We start from the raw sequence: 18,548 nt of genomic DNA on the forward strand, positions 1-18,548 counted from the left end.
AATTCATAAAGGTTAACAACCAGCGGGTTTTAATTTCTCCTTACCACTAGAGTGCTCAGTAATTGTACAAGTTTGTTGTTTTTCTTGTTATTAGTTTGTTTCTGTTTTTGTTGTTGTTTTGTTCTTTTTCCCATTTGGGTTACATCAACTCTATCTGACTGATCACATCTGAAGGAAAATTCCAAATTATGGGGAACAAGGCCTTCGAAGTGCCTAAATTTCCACATACAAAAACGGTGGTGTGGTGTTGGGAGAAAAATGGCCAGCAAAAGGTGGTGGTGGGTGGTGGGGGAAAGGAAAAGTTTTTTATTTTGACTATTTAAGGGGTTTTATTTACATAACAAGGCCACCTTTTAGCTAGGCAGGCCAAACTGAAACAGCAATGGCTGTCACCCCACACTGCAGTTCCATAGCTAAGGGTTCTGCCTTCTTTTTTCCACCATGACAGCCTGGTTTTGTTTCCTAAATCAAGTCCTTTCCAGTTTGATACTTGGTACTTCTGAAATAGCAGCAATTTGTTTTAGCTGAAATATGGTAATGAGATTTAAAAAAAAAATTTTTTTTTTCTTTTTGAGGTGGAGTTTCGCTCTTGTTGCCCAAGCTGGAGTGCAATGGTGCGATGTCGGCTCACTGCAACCTCTGCCTCTTGGGTTCAAGAGATTCTTCTGCCTCAGCCTCCCAAGTAACTGGGATTACAGGTGCATGCCACCATGCCCCGCTAATTTTTTGTATTTTTAGTAGAGATGGGGTTTCACCATGTTGGCCAAGCTGGTCCTGAACTCCTGACCTCAGGTGATCTGCCCACCTCAGCCTCCCAAAGTGCTGGGATTACAGGAATGAGCCACTGCACCCAGCCTTAAAAGGAATTTTTAAAAGGTACTCAGCGGTTAAAAGTCAGCTTAATTAAAAGATAACTTTCAATATGTGTGTATATGTGCATGCGTGTGTGTGTTTGTATTTAATAGGCCTTCAAGTTTTTATTTTGCTCCTAGGACCTTGTTCCTTTTTTGAGCTTAAGTTTTCTTCTTTTCAGTTGACTGAATTCTGTTTTCTGAATTTACTGCTGCTGTCTCTCCTTTCTCTTGCACGCTCTGCTGCATGAGGGACTTCAAATAGTTTATAATAGCCTGGGGTTTCTTTCTTTTTTTTTTTTTTATACTTTAAGTTCTAGGGTACATATGCATAACGTGCAGGTTTGTTACGTATGTATACGTGCCATGTTGGTGTGCTGTACCCATCAACTCGTCATTTACATCAGGTATAACTCCCAATGCAATCCCTCCCCCCTCCCCATAATAGGCCCCGGTGTGTCATGTTCCCCTTCCCGAGTCCAAGTGATCTCATTGTTCAATTCCCACCTATGAGTGAGAACATGCAGTGTTTGGTTTTCTGTTCTTGAGATAGTTTGCTGAGAATGATGGTTTCCAGCTGCATCCATGTGTCTACAAAGGACACAAACTTACCCTTTTTTATGGCTGCATAGTATTCCATGGTGTATATGTGCCCCATTTTCTTAATCCAGTCTGTCACAGATGGACATTTGGGTTGATTCCAAGTCTTTGCTATTGTGAATAGTGCCGCAATGAACATACGTGTGCATGTGTCTTTATAGCAGCATGATTTATAATCCTTTGGGTATATACCCAGTAATGGGATGGCTGGGTCATATGGTACTTCTAGTTCTAGATCCTTGAGGAATCGCCATACTGTTTTCCATAATGGTTGGACTAGTTTACAGTCCCACCAACAGTGTAAAAGTGTTCCTATTTCTCCACATTCTCTCCAGCACCTGTTGTTTCCTGACTTTTTAATGATTGCCATTCTAACTGGTGTGAGATGGTATCTCATTGTGGTTTTGATTTGCATTTCTCTGATGGCGAGTGATGATGAGCATTTTTTCATGTGTCTGTTGAATAGCCTGGGGTTTCTTAAAGAAGATGGAGAAGGTGCCAGACTCCCTTTGGGAGAGACCTGTTTTTCCTTATGGAACCCTGAGAGTGTAAGCAGACAAGTTCATCTCAGCTCTTAAATTGCTTCCTTTCATGTTGTGTTACCTGATTTATTGACTAGAATAGTTATTGCAACAGAGGCTACTCTTGGGTTTCTAAGGAAGAGTGTAGTTTAGACATTTAGAAATGCCTTTGTTTAAAAAAAATTTTTTTAAGTGCACTGTAAAAGCATCATGTGGTCTAGCCTCATAATAATTCTCCCCTTTTGGTGACCCAGGATTCGATGTGGGCTCTGCCCAGAGCTCAGAGATCCAGTTAAAAGATAGGTAGTTCCTAGCTAAATAAAATTGGTTTCCTCATACAATCTTATGATAGATTTCTATAATTTTATGTTTGGCATCCATCTTTAATCTCCCTCTAGCACCATTAGACTTTTTCTCTCAGTACTTTAAGATGTAAATTTTGCTATCTGATTTTTTGTCTAAGAGTTATTTTCCTTCAATATACAGATTTAGGGCTATTTATCTGACAACTGCCTAGGGTAGCAAACAGATTATTGAGAATTTGAAAGTCTAAGACAAGAAAAAAAGGTTTTTATGAATCTATAAGATATACTTCTATTGTCATGCCTAATATATCTATGTATTTATGTGTTGTGTACACAATGGTTTACTACATACATATATATGAGCTCTAATTAATTGACAAGAAAAAAGTGCTTGAATCAAATACTTTATCAGGAAAAAAGAAAAGACTAGACAAAAGCTTTTTCAAGGTTGTATAACTTAAGTAAAATTTTTAATAAATAAGTTGGCATTAAAATTATTGGTAAAGTAATATTAGAAATGTCTTCAGAACTCCCAGAATATATTTTTATTTGCATTTATTGATCAAGCAATTTTATACTTATCCCTGCCAAATACTATAAGAGGTCAAAATTTGGCATAGGGGTTACAAAACTATAAACCCAGCCCAAAACAGAATGATCTTTGCTTGTGTAATATTTAATAAATAAGATATTGATATTGGTTTAAGGAAAATGGCTACATCTTGAATTATTCAGTAAAATTCCTATAACTTCTAATCTTGTGGCTTTAGGCAGTTTAGTTCACAGGCAGTAAGGTTTGTTTTGGGAAAGGACTGTTATCATCTTGTTTCAAAACTAAAGTAGAAATTAAATTCCTCCCAAAGTTAGTTTGGCCCACGTCCAGGAATGAACAAGGACGGCTTGGAGGTTAGAAGCAAGATGGAGTTGGTTAGGTCATATCTTTTTAAGTGTTTTGGTTATAATTTTGCAATGGTGAGTTTCATATCTTTAAATGATGACTATCGCAATTTTCATAGTCTAGGTAAACAATTAAAATAAGATAATTAGGTGAATGTAATGGAATAAATACTTATAGACTTGTCATAATTTGGAATCTGAAGTTAAATTAAATAATAGATATTTCATTATTTGAATATTTTTTAATAAAAATATATTGTAGGAAAATATTCTTTCTAAAAAAAGTGTCTTTTTAAAAAAGGTGAACAACTTTTGTCTAATTCAAAGCATTTTTAAAGGTTATGGGCCAGTTGCGGTGGCTCACGCCTGTAATCCCAGGACTTTAGGAGGCTGAGGCAGGTGGATCACCTGAGATCAGGAGTTCAAGACCAGCCTGACCAACATGGAGAAACCCCGTCTCTACTAAAAAAATACAAAATTGGCCAGGCGCGACTCACGCCTGTAATCCCAGAACTTTAGGAGGCCGAGGCGGGTGGATCACGAGGTCAGGAGATCGAGATCATCTTGGCGAACACGGTGAAACCCCATCTCTACTGAAAATACAAAAAAATTAGCCGGGTGTGGTGGCAGGCACCTGTAGTTCCAGCTTCTAGGGAGGCTGAGGCAGGAGAATGGCGTTAATCTGGCAGGCGGCAGAGCTTGCAGTGAGCGGAGATCATGCCACTGCACTCCAGCCTGGGCGACAGATCGAGACTCCGTCTCAAAAAAAAAAAAATAAAATAAAATAAAAATAAAAAAACCCCAAAATTAGTGGGGCATGGTGGCGCATGCCTGTAATCTGACCTCCTCGGGAGGCTGAGGCAGGAGAATCACTTGAACCTGGGAGGCGGAGATTGCAGTGAGCTGAGATCATGCCATTGCACTTCAGCCTGGGCAACAAGAGTGAAACTCTGTCTCATAAAAAAAAAAAAAAAAAAAAAAAAAAAATTCTGTGCAGTACAGAAGGGTGCTATAATGAGCCACCTTTGTTCTCAGTGGCAACCACCCTGAGTATGCTGTTGTTTCTGTTAGCACTTCAAGTTAGGTGATATGGAAACCATCTACTTTGTAATTTTCTGTTTCATGTGGTATTTCTAATTCTAGGGTGAATTTTCATTTCTCAAACACTGGATTTAAGCTTGAAACAGTATGACATGTATTTATTTTTAAAATTATGTTCCTACTGGTTATTCAGAAATAAATAGGATCCAGGTGGCCTCCTGAGGCCTTTCAGTCTCCTCTTAACATTGCCAAAGTGTATGAGCTTCTAAATACTTTACATAGAATCGTAATACTTATATTATTGCAGTAGGTTACCTCTTGCATCTCTACACATGAGCTTTGATTTCCTTTAATATTTTCTTGGTTCAAGTCCAGACCTCCTCCACAGAAGTCAAAGGTTACTGCTCTGGTGTGGCAAAACAGCAAATGTGTACCCTGTATTTACAAACGCAATGTATCAGAAAGGTTCCAAAGTCTAAATGCATTATTTTAATTCTCTGATGAAGTGGAAATAATCTTGAATAGATTTAGAATATAATATCCTAATCACTAGTTTCAAAAGACTTGAGAGAATAGGCCAAGTGAAGACCAAACCGAGTTGGTCTAGTTGGGGCTGGAGCTAAAGTAACTAAACCACAGAGATTGGTTTTGCTTGCTGGGGATATGGAGGGAGTTTGCAGGAAAGTAAGAGGTAGGCTGGGCATGGTGGCTCATGCCTATGATCCCAGCACTTTAGGAAGCCAAGGCAGGTGGATTGCTTGTGCCCAGGAGTTTGAGACCAGCCTGGGGCAACTGGCAAAATCTTGTCTCTACAAAAAACAACAAAAACAAAAAAAGTAGCCGGGAGTGGTGGTGCATACTCATAGTCCCAGCTACTCTGGTGGCGGAGGTGGGAGGATCACTTGAGCTCAAGGGTTTGAGATCAGCCTGGGCAACATGGTTGAAACTCTGCTCTACAAAAATTAGCCAGTGTGGTGGTGTGAGCCTCTGGTCCCAGTTGCTTGGGAGGCTGAGGTGAGAGGATTGCCTTGAGCGCAGCAGGTGGAGGTTTCAGTGAGCTGTGATCACGCCACTGCATTCCAGCCTCGGTGACAAAGCGAGACCCTGTCTCAAAAAAAAAAAAAAAAAAACAAAATCTTGTCCAATAGAAGGTTCTCTGATGTTAGAAATGTTTTAGAATCTGCACTGTCCAATATGATACCCTCTAGCCATTCATGGCTACTGAGCAATTGAAAGTTGGCTGGTAAAAATGAAGAACTGAATTATAATTATATTTTGTTTTAATTAATTTAAATTTAAATAGCCACATGTGACTAGTGTCTAGCATATTGAACATCATAGCTGTAAATTAGAGTGCTTTTAGGGACTGTCTACTTGAAATATAAGAGTTAGCTTTTTAGAATTTCCCTGACATGTTTTTTTCAGCCATTTATATTTGAGCATGTTATATACCGTTTGGTGTGCGATGAAATATACAGCAATATTCCTATCTTGGAGAAAAAAGCAAACAAGTAAAAATTAAAATAAGCAAAGAGAGACAATACAGAAACACGAGAGTTGCCATAATACACTTTAATCTTCATCACAGAAGAGTTACACCAAGTGTAGAGGACTTTGGAAAAGCAAGAGTGCTTTCCAGGTTGTAGGGTTTGTAGGAGGAAGGGACTGGTTATTGAAGCATGTTGTATGTCTTGGGTAGGTAGAAAGAAAGGAAAGGAAATTTCAGGCTTGGTATGAATAAAACTGGGAGGGTAGGAAGCTGTAAGACGTGACTAGGAACAAGTAAGTAGGCTAATTTGCTGGAATATGGAGATGGTTTGGAAGGTGAAGCTGGAAGTGAAGGCTGGAGTCATTATGGTTACAGCTGCTTTTGAATTCATAGCTAAAAGCTTGGGATTTGTCTTTCAGGCAGTGAAAATTCAGTCATTGAAGGATTTTGAGCTAAGGAACAACATAATAAGAGTCTTTTTAAGGAAAATAACCTTACCATATGTATGAAATAGAGAGAAAGGAGTTAGGAAGCTATTACATTAGTTGAGACAAGAAGTAAAAGGTTTCTGAACCAGAAAGGTGGCTATAGAAATAGAAGGAAAACAAGGAATGGTTAGATAGAAATACTGTAAGAGATTTCATAGATTAAAACTGACAGATTTTGCTGACAGATTAGAATGGATTGTGGCGGCACTGGGAAAGATGAATCAAGAGGTGACTCCAGGATTGTAGCATTAGCTGAGGGTGGGAGAGTGAGTCCAGTTAAATATGTAGGCTGGTGAGAAATGGGGACAGATGTATTACACTAGGACCCTGAAGTTTTTCTTGGAGGGTTCCAAGAGGAAACTGAGTCATTTGACAGTTCACCACCAAAAAATTGCTGGAACAGTCACTATTTACACATTAGTGATGCATTTAAAAATTAACTTGAACCAAAACGTAATCTGAAAATGTTAGTGTATTATCATGTGAGGACTGAAGCATTTTCAATATGTTAATAAGCACATGATTGTAAGAAATGTAAATATGATAATTGGCAATGATACCGGGATTGTAACTAGTGACTTACTGAGCTTCCCTCTCTCCATGTTGCCACCCTGCTGCCTGTCACCACCTTGCCCCCAGCCTTTTAAAATTTTTTTTTAGTAGAGTGAACAAGAGCAAACACAATAAACTATTCTGATAACTGGAATCTGATATCATTTGTTGTGAGAATTAAACTTTCATTGTTACCTAAATATACTGGGTAATAAACTAAAATATTTTTAGTTCTTTTTCTTCCTTACTAGAATTGGAAGTGGAAAGTTAGTCTGGTATCAGCCATTTTCTTCTTGTAATCTTCATCAAATCTCTCATTCTGAGCCACGGTGAAGTGTTTCTTCCAATCTCCCACTGCCCCTGAAATACAGTTATGTAGGAGAGGGTCAGTAGTTATTGGAAGAGTCTGTGCTTCCCTGTTCTGCTGTTTCTGTGTGATGATTTCTAGGCCATGTTCCAGGAAGAGCAGTATTGGACAAAACGTTTCTCTTGCTATCCTGTCACTTCCTTATCCTGAAGGGAAGACGACTTTCCTGTCTGATTTGTGAGACAAGGAGAGCCTCTTACCACCTGGCTGCATTAGTGAGTGAGCAAGACCACTATGTTACAACAGCAGGCCTGAAGGGCGTTCTTGTCTTTCTGTGTGCCCTGTTGCACATCGAAGCATGGTGGGTGCTCATGACTGTAGCTCCCATTGCTGTAAACTGTACAAGAAGGGCCTTTTTCTGGGAGGCCCAAGGTACCATTTGAAGAAGAAAAAATATGACCCCTCCCCCAAATTCTCTAATTGTAATCCCTGTTACCTTTCCCAGTTTTATTTTTCTTAATGTTATCTATGTATTCTTCTATTTTGCTTATCACTAGAATATAATTTCCATGCAGGAATGAATTTTTGTGTTTTGTTCACTGCTGCAAACAGTGACTAGAACAGTGCCTGGCACATAGAAGCCCCTCAGTAAGTACCTTTGAATGACTGAATCTGATAGCATAGAACCGACTATAAAATGGATTATTTCCCCTCTCTGACTTAATTCCGTATAGTTTCATGTTATTAGCTAGAACTCTTAAGGGAAAGTGGGGATAAGTGGTTGGATTTAGACATCAAATCTTACTCTGTGAATCTTAGTAATAATTGGCTAATTAAATACTATTTTCATTTTATCAGTGGCTTCTTAAATACTTCTTTTCCCCAAATCATTTATTAAAGACATTATTTTTTCCTAGCCATAGGAAAGAAAACTCCTCTCAAATGCTTTAAAATATCTGACAGTTCTTTTAAGATTATAACGAAAAGAAACTATAAAAACCTTTTCTCATGAATGGAGAAATGGAGTGGTCCATGATTTCAGCAGGAATCGATGAATAGTTTGCCATTGGATTCTGTTTCATAACATCAAATGAAGTGTAATGGACAATTTTATCTAGAACTTTGTCATCTAGTTTCTTCTCAATAAATTCTGTTAGCTTCTGAACTTCATACTTTGGGTTCTATGATCAGAGTCAAAAGAAGAGTAATGATTTAATAGAATTAGTTTAAAAAGAATATTGTGATGGATTAATGACAGTAACCAGTAACATAGTCGAGTTAAAATAAAAAACAAATCTTAACAAATGCTCAAGTGACTCATTTTAACGTGATGACCCATATTGTGCTTTTTTTAGTAATTGGAATCACTAATAATTTTTTCCCCTTAATATGTAATCAATTGGGTAAGGTTAGTGAAACATTCACCAGACAATGACGTACAGTGCCTAGTGAATGGTTCACTAAGGGAGTGTGCCAGGGTTATGTCCACAAGCCCTGCTCAAGACATTTCAGAAGCACAGGGGGCAGAAGATTTAAGACCTGACCAAGAGGAAGCTATATCCTGTTTCTGACATTGACAGAAATGTCCCCAGACTGCAGTGATGGCAGGAGGAGGGGAGAGAATTTTTTTTTTTTTTGCATACGTCAAGAGGTACCCATGGCTAGTACCTCTGGTACCAGACCACCAAGTCAAGTGGAACTGAGAGTAGCTCAGTTCCAGTGTAACCACTGATTTCTTATCAGAGGGTCGTACAACCTTGTGACATCACTGTGGCTGTGGGACTCGCCCATCTCTGGGAGGAGGGAGCGGGTGGGAAGGGAAAGTGGAAGAGCTTACCCCGACCACTGTATCTGTAGTGGGCTTCTGCTTTGAAAGCTTGTATGTCAGAAATGTTTCATTTAATTGACCTCACACAGACTAGGAATCAGAGTACTGAGAATTGTGAGCTTTGTGAGGGGACATTCCCGAACAAGATCACAGCAATATTTTAAAAAGTTTTAGGGACTCTGAGGTTAGATTACCTGTTTTGGTAAAGTTTCTTCCTGGCATGCATAATACGCTAGAGTCTACCTAAACAAAAGAGCCCCATTCCCAGCAACATATCCTTTCTCTGACACGGCTGTGATACATGCCGTAGGCAAACATCATCTGCCCGGAGTCTTCCTATGGGGCACAACACTTTTGTACCAAGTAAAAACCATGTAAACACAAGGAGGGAATTTTATACTGATAACCTCATAGGTTGTTCTGCTGGTTCTTTAGTCATGCTTCTGAAAATCCTAGAGCTATAACAATTATTTTAAAAACCACATGAAAATGGTCTGTGTTTTCCACTCCTTTGATATTTTGTAGAAATCACTGATATCACAAGGCCCAGCAGTGACTGAACCTTAGAGAAGTGCATCTAAATGGTGATGTGTGCTTGAATCTCCTGGGAATTTTATAAAACTCCAGACTTAGCAGGCCTAGAGCAGGCTCCAGTAGCTCATGCAAACTAGTCTGTGAAGTACCTGTTGAGTATCAAGGCTTTCAATGACCAATTCAAGAACAGAGACTGTAATTCCGTATAGAGCTCTGTATTTAGTGGGGTCACAGAAAGTAGCACAGTAGATGATTATTTACAACAAACATCCACCGATATTATCTCATTTAGTCCTCAAATAAATCTTGAATGGGTAAATCTTATTATCTTAAAAAAACATTTAAGAAAACTAAGCCCCCAAGATGTTAAGTGTCTTTACCAAGAATTGACAGAACTTGATTTCAAGAATTTTGAATCTAAATCCATTTTCCATTGAACCACTTCCTAAACTGTTTCTTTTTTTTTTTTTTTTTTTTTTTTTTTTTGAGACGGAGCCTCACTCTGTGGCCCAGGCTGGAGTGCAGTGGCCAGATCTCAGCTCACTGCAAGCTCCGCCTCCCGGGTTTAGGCCATTCTCCTGCCTCAGCCTCCCGAGTAGCTGGGACTACAGGCGCCTGCCACCACACCCAGCTAGTTTTTTGTATTTTTTTAGTAGAGACAGGGTTTCACCGTGTTAGCCAGGATGGTCTCGATCTCCTGACCTCATGATCCGCCCGTCTCGGCCTCCCAAAGTGCTGGGATTCCAGGCTTGAGCCACCACGCCCGGCCTAAACTGTTTCTTAAAGCTATTGGCTGGGCGCGGTGGCTCACGCCTATAATCCCAGCACTTTGGGAGGATGGGGCCGGCGGATCACCGGGGTCAGGAGATGGAGACCATCCTGGCTAACATGGTGAAACCCCGTCTCTACTAAAAAATACAAAAAATTAGCCGGGCGTGGTGGCGGGAGCCTGTAGTCCCAGCTATTTGGGAGGCTGAGGCAGGAGAATGGCGTGAACCCGCAAGGCGGAGCTTGCAGTGAGCCGAGATCGGGCCACTGCACTCCAGCCTGGGCGACAGAGCAAGACTCCGTCTCAAAAAAAACATGGTATTATGTTCCTCAGTGCTAATAAAAAAACAAAAACTCCGGGCACGGTAGTTCATGCTTGTAATCCTAGCACTTTGGCAGGCGGAGGTGGGTGGAACACTTGAGATCAGAAGTTCAAAATCAGCCTGGCCAACATGGTGAAACCCCGTTTCTACTAAAAATACAAATAATTAGCTGGGTGTGGTGGCAGGCGACTGTAATCCCAACTACTCCAGAGGCTGAGGCACGAGAATCGCTTGAACTTGGGCTGCGGAGCTTGCAGTGACTTGAGATCGCGTCACTGCACTCCAATCTGGGCGACAGAGTGAAACTCCTCTGTCTCAAAACAACAACAACAACAAAACAAAACCAAAAACCAAAGAAACCAAAATGCGCTAGGATTTTTTTCCTGCTAAACTGCATTTTAAAATAGATATGCAACGGAGAAATGACACCATCCATATTGTGTAATAACCTCCCTGTAAGGGAAATGTGCAGCATCCCTGGGAGCGTCAGGAAGTTGCAGGTGAGACTGTGTGATACTTAAACTCATGATCAGCCATGTGCATTTTGACAAATGACAGCTGTAGCCAACGAAGTGCAGCAATTTTCTGTTCCCCACATCAATCTGAGTCCCTCATGGGGTCAATACATTATGACTTAAATGTTTTATGGCCCAGTGGGCACACATTAGATGGCACTGTGCTCACCTTCTTCATGTCCTCATAGAAGAGGTAGAGAATACGGTGTTTGTCTTTGGCTTCCCACCATCCTTTCACATGTTCATGCCAGGAGCCCCAGCACACTGGAAGATGGGATGGAAAACAGCAATGAGTCACAGAGGTCCTGTTATTCCCTCTGGAAGGAGAATTCCTGAAGTGAGAGTGTTCCATTAGAGAAGGTAGAGCCCCTGCTGGTGGAAAGAAAGGATTCTTTCCTTCTAGGGTGTTTGGAGATTCTGAGAAACGAACGGAAACAAAATTAAATTCTCTCACCTTTCCCAGCCAGAAAAGTCTCAAAATACTCTTCCCATGTTCCTGGATCAGGAAGTGCTTTATTCATTCTTTGGAAATGGTAATAGGACACCATGTTGTCCTTGGGATTTCTTGCTACATAGATTATCTGGGAATGATGAGGGGAGGGGAGGGAAGAAGCAAAAAAAAAAACAAACAGGATTTTTTGTTTGTTTTTTGCTATTACTGCCCAGGCAAGTCATGTTAGGGTGGATACCTTTCATACAGTTAAGTTTTTCTGAGGCTGCATTTTTGTCATCCTGGTTATGGGAGACTTTGTTGTTTTGTTTTGTTTTTGAGACGGAGTCTCGCTCTGTTACCCAGGCTGGAGTGCAGTGGCGCCATCTTGGCTCACTGCAACCTCCGCCTCCCGTGTTCAAGCGAGTCTCCTGCCTCAGCCTCCAGAGTAGCTTGGATTACAGGCGTGTGCCACCCCATCCTGCGAATTTTGTGTTTTTAGTAGAGATGGGGTTTCACCATGTTGGTCAGGCTGGTCTCGAAGTCCTGACCTCAGCTGATCCACCCATCTCAGTCTCCCAAAATGCTGTGATTACAGGCATAAGCCACTGTGCCTGGCTAGGATTCGTATTAATTTGTGTATTGATGATTGTGAAGAGGTAGACTTTTTTTTTAAACAAGTGAAGTGTTTTAAGAGGAAATGGAAGACTAAGGTTGTTTTAAGGAGTACAGCTCTGAATTCCTTTTGCTTTTTACCTTACAGTTTTTCTCTAGGAAGGATGGTGGCAGCAAGTGAAAAGGAAGATGTGTTTTCAGGATCCGTGGTGAGGGCATTGCATGAGCTTGTTCCAAACCTGCAAAATTGGTTTTTGATCAATTTCTACTATTTTTTTCTCTTTTTGCGTCCAGGTTCTGCTGCTTCCATTATTGCTACTACAAGTCAAAGCATCTGCAAGAACATTGTAACTGTAGATCTGGTGTGAGAGAATATGTCTAGCCCATGAAGAGATGTTTGGCTAGAACTATTCCTAACCATAACAGTCAACCAAATAAATAAGAACCTAAAAAATTCAAATCCTTTCACCAGAGTTATCTTACTTGAGCTTATCCTTTTGAAGTAAAATTAATTTCTAACTAGAAAAACAAAATTTAACTCACTTTTGTATAAACAATAATTCCATTAGAAAACATCTGTAGTATAACAGTGGCCAGACACAGTTAAAAAAAGACAAAACCACAAAACTCACCAATCATTGTTTGAAAGCCTATAATTTTGAAAGGTTCAAAAACAGTAAAAATCCTAAGTGCATTTTAGGACTGTAGTGAAGTGTGGCTAGTCCATACTTACCAGATCCTAAGGATGGGATTTTCCATTCGAGGAAAGGAAATCGTTGATGAGTTGGTGCCTCTTTACTTTTCTCCACATCACCTTCATTTTGTATTAATTCCACTATCTCCTGTGTCCATGTTGTTCCTTATCCCACATGTAAAATGAAGATGGATAGACATTTAGTACAGCATATTCCTTAAAATATGATCAAATACTTGTTAGAACATCCATGTCTTTTTTTTTGTTTTTTGTTTGTTTGTTTGTTTGTTTTTGAGACAGGGTCTTGCTCTGTAGCAAGGCTGGAGTTCAATGGTGCAATCTCGGCTCACTGTGACCTCTGCCTCCTGGGTTCAAATGATCTTCTCACGTCAGCCTCCTGAGTAGCGGGGGTTACACGTATGCACAATCACCCCCGGCTAATTTTTGTACTTTTTGTAGAGACAGGATTTTACCATGTTGCTCAGGCTGATCTGGAACTCCTGAGCTCAAGTGATCTGCTTGCCTTGGCCTCCTAAAATCCTGGGATTACAGGTGAGAGTCACCCTGACTGGACCATCTATGTGAATTTAAAAGATAGGTTTTAAATGGGATTCAGAAGATAGCATTCCTTATTTATATCTTATTATCATAATATGAATTTTTAAAAAATACTCCAATTTTGAATGGACATTAGACTGATAAATATATATTTTTTTCTGTCACAACTATTAATTTGGATTGTTATTGTTCTCTTGATTTAGCTGTATTGTCCTTAGAAAGGACATTCTCCCCAAATTGTGGTCTCCTATAGAGAAATGACTAAATGGTTTTCAAACTCTTTTTTTCCCAGTCACATAGCATAGGAGACACTTACTATTTGTTGGCTGAATAAATGAACCATTAGGGTTTGAACTTGATATTGACCATTAGCACTTAGTATTCATTTTTCTATTTTCTCTGTTTCCCCCATATTTCGTGGGCTGAAAGTCTGTAAAAGGCCTTCCCTAAACTCCTTTGCCACTAAGATTCTGAAGGCTATTAGATCCCTCCAGTGAGATGCATTAGCCTGAGTTTTGGAAGGCAGTGGGGAGATAGAAGTCATCCTTCCTGGGGAGGTGTCTGCGGATAGTAGCCCCAGCAGATAGAAATTTTGCAAAGACCATTCCACGTTCCATGGCCCAGTGCCTTAGACCCAACCACTGCCACTGTGGCCATAGGTAGAATGGAATCCCCCAGCTTCAGTCTGTCTGTGTCTTGCACTGATCCTGACTTATACAGTGATATTGTGCTATCAACATAATCTTCACCCTTTGATGAATATCTGTTGCACCAGTTGTTCTGGCAAAATCCAGATTAAGAGGATGTTGAGTTATTTTAAGATGGCTTTTTTATCCAGAGACAGGGTCTTGCTCTGTTGCCCAGGCTGGAGTGCAGTGGTGGGATCCTAGCTCTGTGCAGCCTCCCCACTCCTGGGCTCAATGGTCCTCTTGCTTCAGCCTCCCAAATAGCTAGGACTATGAGTGTACACCACCATGCCCGGCTAATTTTTAATTTTTTTTTTTGTAGATAGGAGTCTCCCTATGTTGCCCAGGCTGGACACAATCTTCTGGCCTCAAACGATCCTCCTGCCTTGGCCTCCCAAAGTGATGGGATTACAGGTGTGAGCCACCATGCCTAGCCAGGATGGCTTTCTGAATCCTGATCTAGGGTGATCTTTCCTGTATTATCTGGCTGAAATTCTATAGATTGCTTTTCCCATATTCTCAATTTAGTGCTTTTAAAGGCCTAGAATAAGGGCATAAGTTAGAAATAAATTAAATTACATTATATATATATATATATATTTTTTTTTTTTTTTTTTTTTTTTTGAGGTGGAGTCTTGCTCTGTCCCCTGGGCTGGAGTGCAGTGGCGCGATCTCGGCTCACTGCAAGCTCTGCCTCCTGGGTTCACGCCATTCTCCTGCCTCAGCCTCCTGAGTAGCTGGGACTACAGGCGCCCGCCACTGCACCCGGCTAATTTTTTGTATTTTTAGTAGAGACGGGGTTTCACCGTGGTCTCGATCTCCTGACCTTGTGATCCGCCCGCCTCAGCCTCCCAAAGTGCTGGGATTACAGGCGTGAGCCACCACACCCGGCACATTTTATATTTTATATGAGTTGATCTCCTGTATTTTCTGGCAGCAACTTTTATTACAGGACGAAGGGTCAAGATATCTTTAGTTATCCATGCAAAGAGTATTCCAGCCATTTGTACTAGTTTTATGACAATTTATAGCCATAACACTGAATGTCTATAATGAATGAATTGAATGAATTTATAGACATGAGCCAACATGAGGGCAGATTGAAATGTTGCTAGAGGTTCTGGGGTGAGTGGAATGACTTCTCAATTTATTCTTTAGAGGTCAGTGATTCCATGATGTATTTTTTCTTGTCATTCAGAGTATTATTCTTTTAAAAATTTAGGGTGAACTATTTTTGCCATCTATGCTTGTTTCTTCTTCCTTTTAATAAAATAGACTTCATTAACGTATATGGTTTTAGTTATGATTAAATATTACTTTAGATGGCAAGCATTTAATTTTCTTAGTGTGCTTTTTGAATTGCTTAAACCTCATTAATGCCATGAAAAACCTAAATGAACCATATTTTAGTACTTGCATTTGGCAGGTAGAGAAAAGATTATTTAGGTACTGCATTGATAATCAAGTGGAATTGTCAATGAAGTTAAGATGATAAGATGTGATCGTCACCAGTGGCTACTTTTAGAAATATACATTCAGACAAATTTGATCCTGAACGGGCTCCCGATGAGTAAGTTTGGGAAATCAGGACCAACATGAAACAGACGGACAAAGAAGAGACCAAGGCCTCCGTGTTCCTGCAGAATCTTCTGTCAGGATCTTGAGAGATAAGAACAAAAGAGGGTTTTGAACAGTCTCAGAAAATACTGAGGTTTAGATTTTTTGGTGTGTGTGTATTTGTGTGTGTATAACAAGAGTTTTTGACAGCTTGATTTTGCAAAGAGCATATGTATATATAATTTGTGTGTAGACCGAGTAAAGTATTTCTGGTAGATATGTAGATATGCAAAAATATTTATAGAGAACTATTTCCACCTCATCATCCCCCAATTTTTATGATGTGGTTGCTGGGCTCAAGCTAGTCCTACTTTTACAGACAACTTTGTTAAACTGATTGTTGAGATAAGAGAGTTGGTTCACAATTTACCACAAAGGAAGGTGGAAATCAGAAGGATGGTTCTAAGACCGTGATATGGGAGGGCTGCTGAGGTGGTATCAGCATTGCAGAACCAAAGCTCCTCTATTTCTTTCCCAAATCAGCCTCGAGATCCCCTTTCTAGCTCACACACTCAAAGCAGCTTTTTACAAGATTTGCAATAAGGGCCTAGATTGGGAACGAATAAATAAACAAGTCTACCCTTTTGCTCTTAGTTGTTTTCACTGTCTCCTGGGGAAAAAAAAAAAAAAAGTAAGTACATCATAACATCATAGGAAGGTTGAATTCTAAAAATTTGTGTGTCATTTTAGTATGTTTCGGTATAGCTTCAGTTTCCACTAGTAACTTTCTTTAGCCGTATCACTCCGTCCAGTAGAGTTTTCCAGATCAACTTCTTTATTTCATGACTAATGCATCCTTCCCACTTACCTTCCTAACTCTCCTCTTCCCCTTCTCCTGTAAGCCCTTCCACCTACCTGCTTTAGGATAGGTAGAAATAAGCAGGTCATCAGGCTTGGCTTGGAAGTTCCAGATCTCATCCCAGATGTCACAGGTGACTGTGGGTTGAAGAATTCCCTTCACGTAGTTGACACTTAAGCGCTTTGTTCCATCAAATGTAAAATCCTCCATCTTGTGTAAGGCCGTTAGTATAGGAAATCAGAGGGCTCTTCCAGACACAAAGTTATCACTCAGTCAGCATATGGCTGCATTGTGGATAGAGGCAGCACTCTGTCCACCACTCTACCACACTGTCCAGCCCTCTAGCATAGGCCTGTCTGGGAGAGCCTGGTGCTGGCCAGCAAACAGACAGAAAGTGAACTGCAGGCCTCCCGACTCAGGTTCCAGGGAACTGGAACTCTTGTTTATGACTTTGTCCACTGGCAGTTTCCTGAGGACTGCAGCCCCCTCCCTACCAGGCTGTGACGTCACAGCAGAGGCGGTCATAAACCCTGCTATCTGGGTCCCGTTCCAGCCCTTCCGTTCTCTGTCAGTTAACAGGACATAGTGTCACATTGTTTATATCCCTTATCTCTGTGTCCATTAACCCCTTCACAGATATTTTCATTAATTGTTTCTTAGTTGTAGGATTTGCCTGTGAAATTACAGATTCTACACGGAATGACTTCCCTGAGAGACTGCAGGGACTCTCCCATGGGCTATTAACAGTGGTGGCCTGGATAGATCTGAACCTCCCAGTACAAACATCTGCAAGGGTCAGCTTTGTTATTTTTTAAGAGTAACATAAATAGTGCTAAACTGGAGAAGGCTCCTTCCTTTGTAGGGGTTTCATCACAGCTATGAAAACATGCATGCCTTATTTAAAGCAAAATGGATGCAGAAAACTCCAGAGTTAACAGAAGACAGTGGCTGCCTTAGGAATCCATTCTGCCCCTGGCAATCAGAAATTCCACAACTTGCTTCAGTCCCTGCCCCCAGCCTGGCCTGTACCCCAGGGCCATGCCACACTTACTCCCCATGGCAGCACTCCTTCTTCTGGAGATCTTGTTGGCTCTTGTGTGTCTGGCTCTTGTCTGATTCTCTTTCCTCATGTCCCAGCTTGGATGCCCCCTTTCTGGAGAAGTCTTCTTTGACTTTCAGTGTCATCTCAAGTAGGTCCCTCCTATTTCCCTGCTCATGACAACTTGTGTTCCTTTAGAGCAACCATTGACAGTTAGTTTTGCTTGTTTACTTGTTGGCATTTTCTGTCTCCTTCACTACACTCTTAAGGTGCATGAAATGGGGTCTCTTGTTTTCTCACTGTTTGCCAGCTGTATGCCTAGTGCCTGGCATCCTTCTATTTCTCCAAAGAATGAACGAGTAAAACTAAGCAAAAATTGAGGAAGCGAGTTCCTTGGGCCATGATTATGTGGGGACTAGGCGAGTATGGTGGCTGTGGCTTGACATCCTTCAGACAGATGTCAGGCTCTCTGTATTTGGATCCTGTGCCAACTCCCAGTACCTGTTGGCAATGGCAGGTTACAGAATCTCTCTGTTTCATATCACACTTTTCCTCAGGTTTGAATTGGAGATCTTAACATTACCTACCTAATAGCATGGTTGTGGGGAGATAAAACAGCTTATTTAATGCTTGGCAACAGGGAAATGTTGAATAAATTGTAGCTATTAATAACAATCAGTGACTTTGTGTACCATTTCTCTGTGGTCCACTTTCTGGATGCAAACTCAGAAAAGATCAGTAGATGAGTTCTTTGGCTTTCCTGGTTCCTCATCTCCTCCCTCCTGGCCGTGGTGAGGTGGATGGGCCTTTGAGACAGAGACTGCCAGGTGGAATGCCTGGCGTGCATATGCATTTAAACAGACTGATAAAAATCACCTATAATTTTTCAGTTAGATTTTATTCTGTAATCTTTTCAGCCCTGTGTGCCGTCAGAGTACAGTGGTAGATATTTGGCAATGCCTTAGCAGTTTTGACTAGTGCGTTGTGTGCTAGACGGGGAGGGCTGGGAGACGGGGGAGGTTATGCTCCCGGACCCAAAGATGACTGATTGGCACTGAAAATAGATTCGGGAAAGATAGAAAGTTCCAAAT

The 18,548-nt window shown here is 40.7% G+C and overlaps 1 protein-coding gene across 3 annotated transcripts; it reads right to left on the reverse strand.

Annotated features, from left to right (window-relative positions):
- Positions 1 to 4,560: 4,560 nt before the first annotated feature.
- Positions 4,561 to 16,948, reverse strand: LOC117062243 (sulfotransferase 1C4). 3 transcript variants are annotated; one of them, XM_033175543.1, is made up of 8 exons: positions 16,475 to 16,948; positions 12,798 to 12,923; positions 12,206 to 12,303; positions 11,474 to 11,600; positions 11,189 to 11,283; positions 8,052 to 8,232; positions 6,993 to 7,104; positions 4,561 to 4,650 (listed from the first exon to the last, which is right to left on the reverse strand). In XM_033175543.1, coding segments are annotated over exons 1-8 (894 nt in total). In that variant the 5' UTR covers positions 16,629 to 16,948; the 3' UTR covers positions 4,561 to 4,649. The 3 variants fall into 3 exon arrangements, with proteins under 3 accessions (XP_033031434.1, XP_033031433.1, XP_033031436.1); XM_033175542.1 differs by lacking the exon at positions 4,561 to 4,650 and having other exon boundaries at positions 5,773 to 7,104; XM_033175545.1 differs by lacking the exons at positions 4,561 to 4,650; positions 11,474 to 11,600; positions 12,206 to 12,303 and having other exon boundaries at positions 5,773 to 7,104.
- Positions 16,949 to 18,548: the final 1,600 nt, after the last annotated feature.

Source organism: Trachypithecus francoisi, unplaced genomic scaffold, assembly GCF_009764315.1.
Source record: "Trachypithecus francoisi isolate TF-2019V2 unplaced genomic scaffold, Tfra_2.0 Lachesis_group17, whole genome shotgun sequence".
NCBI lineage: Eukaryota > Metazoa > Chordata > Mammalia > Primates > Cercopithecidae > Trachypithecus > Trachypithecus francoisi.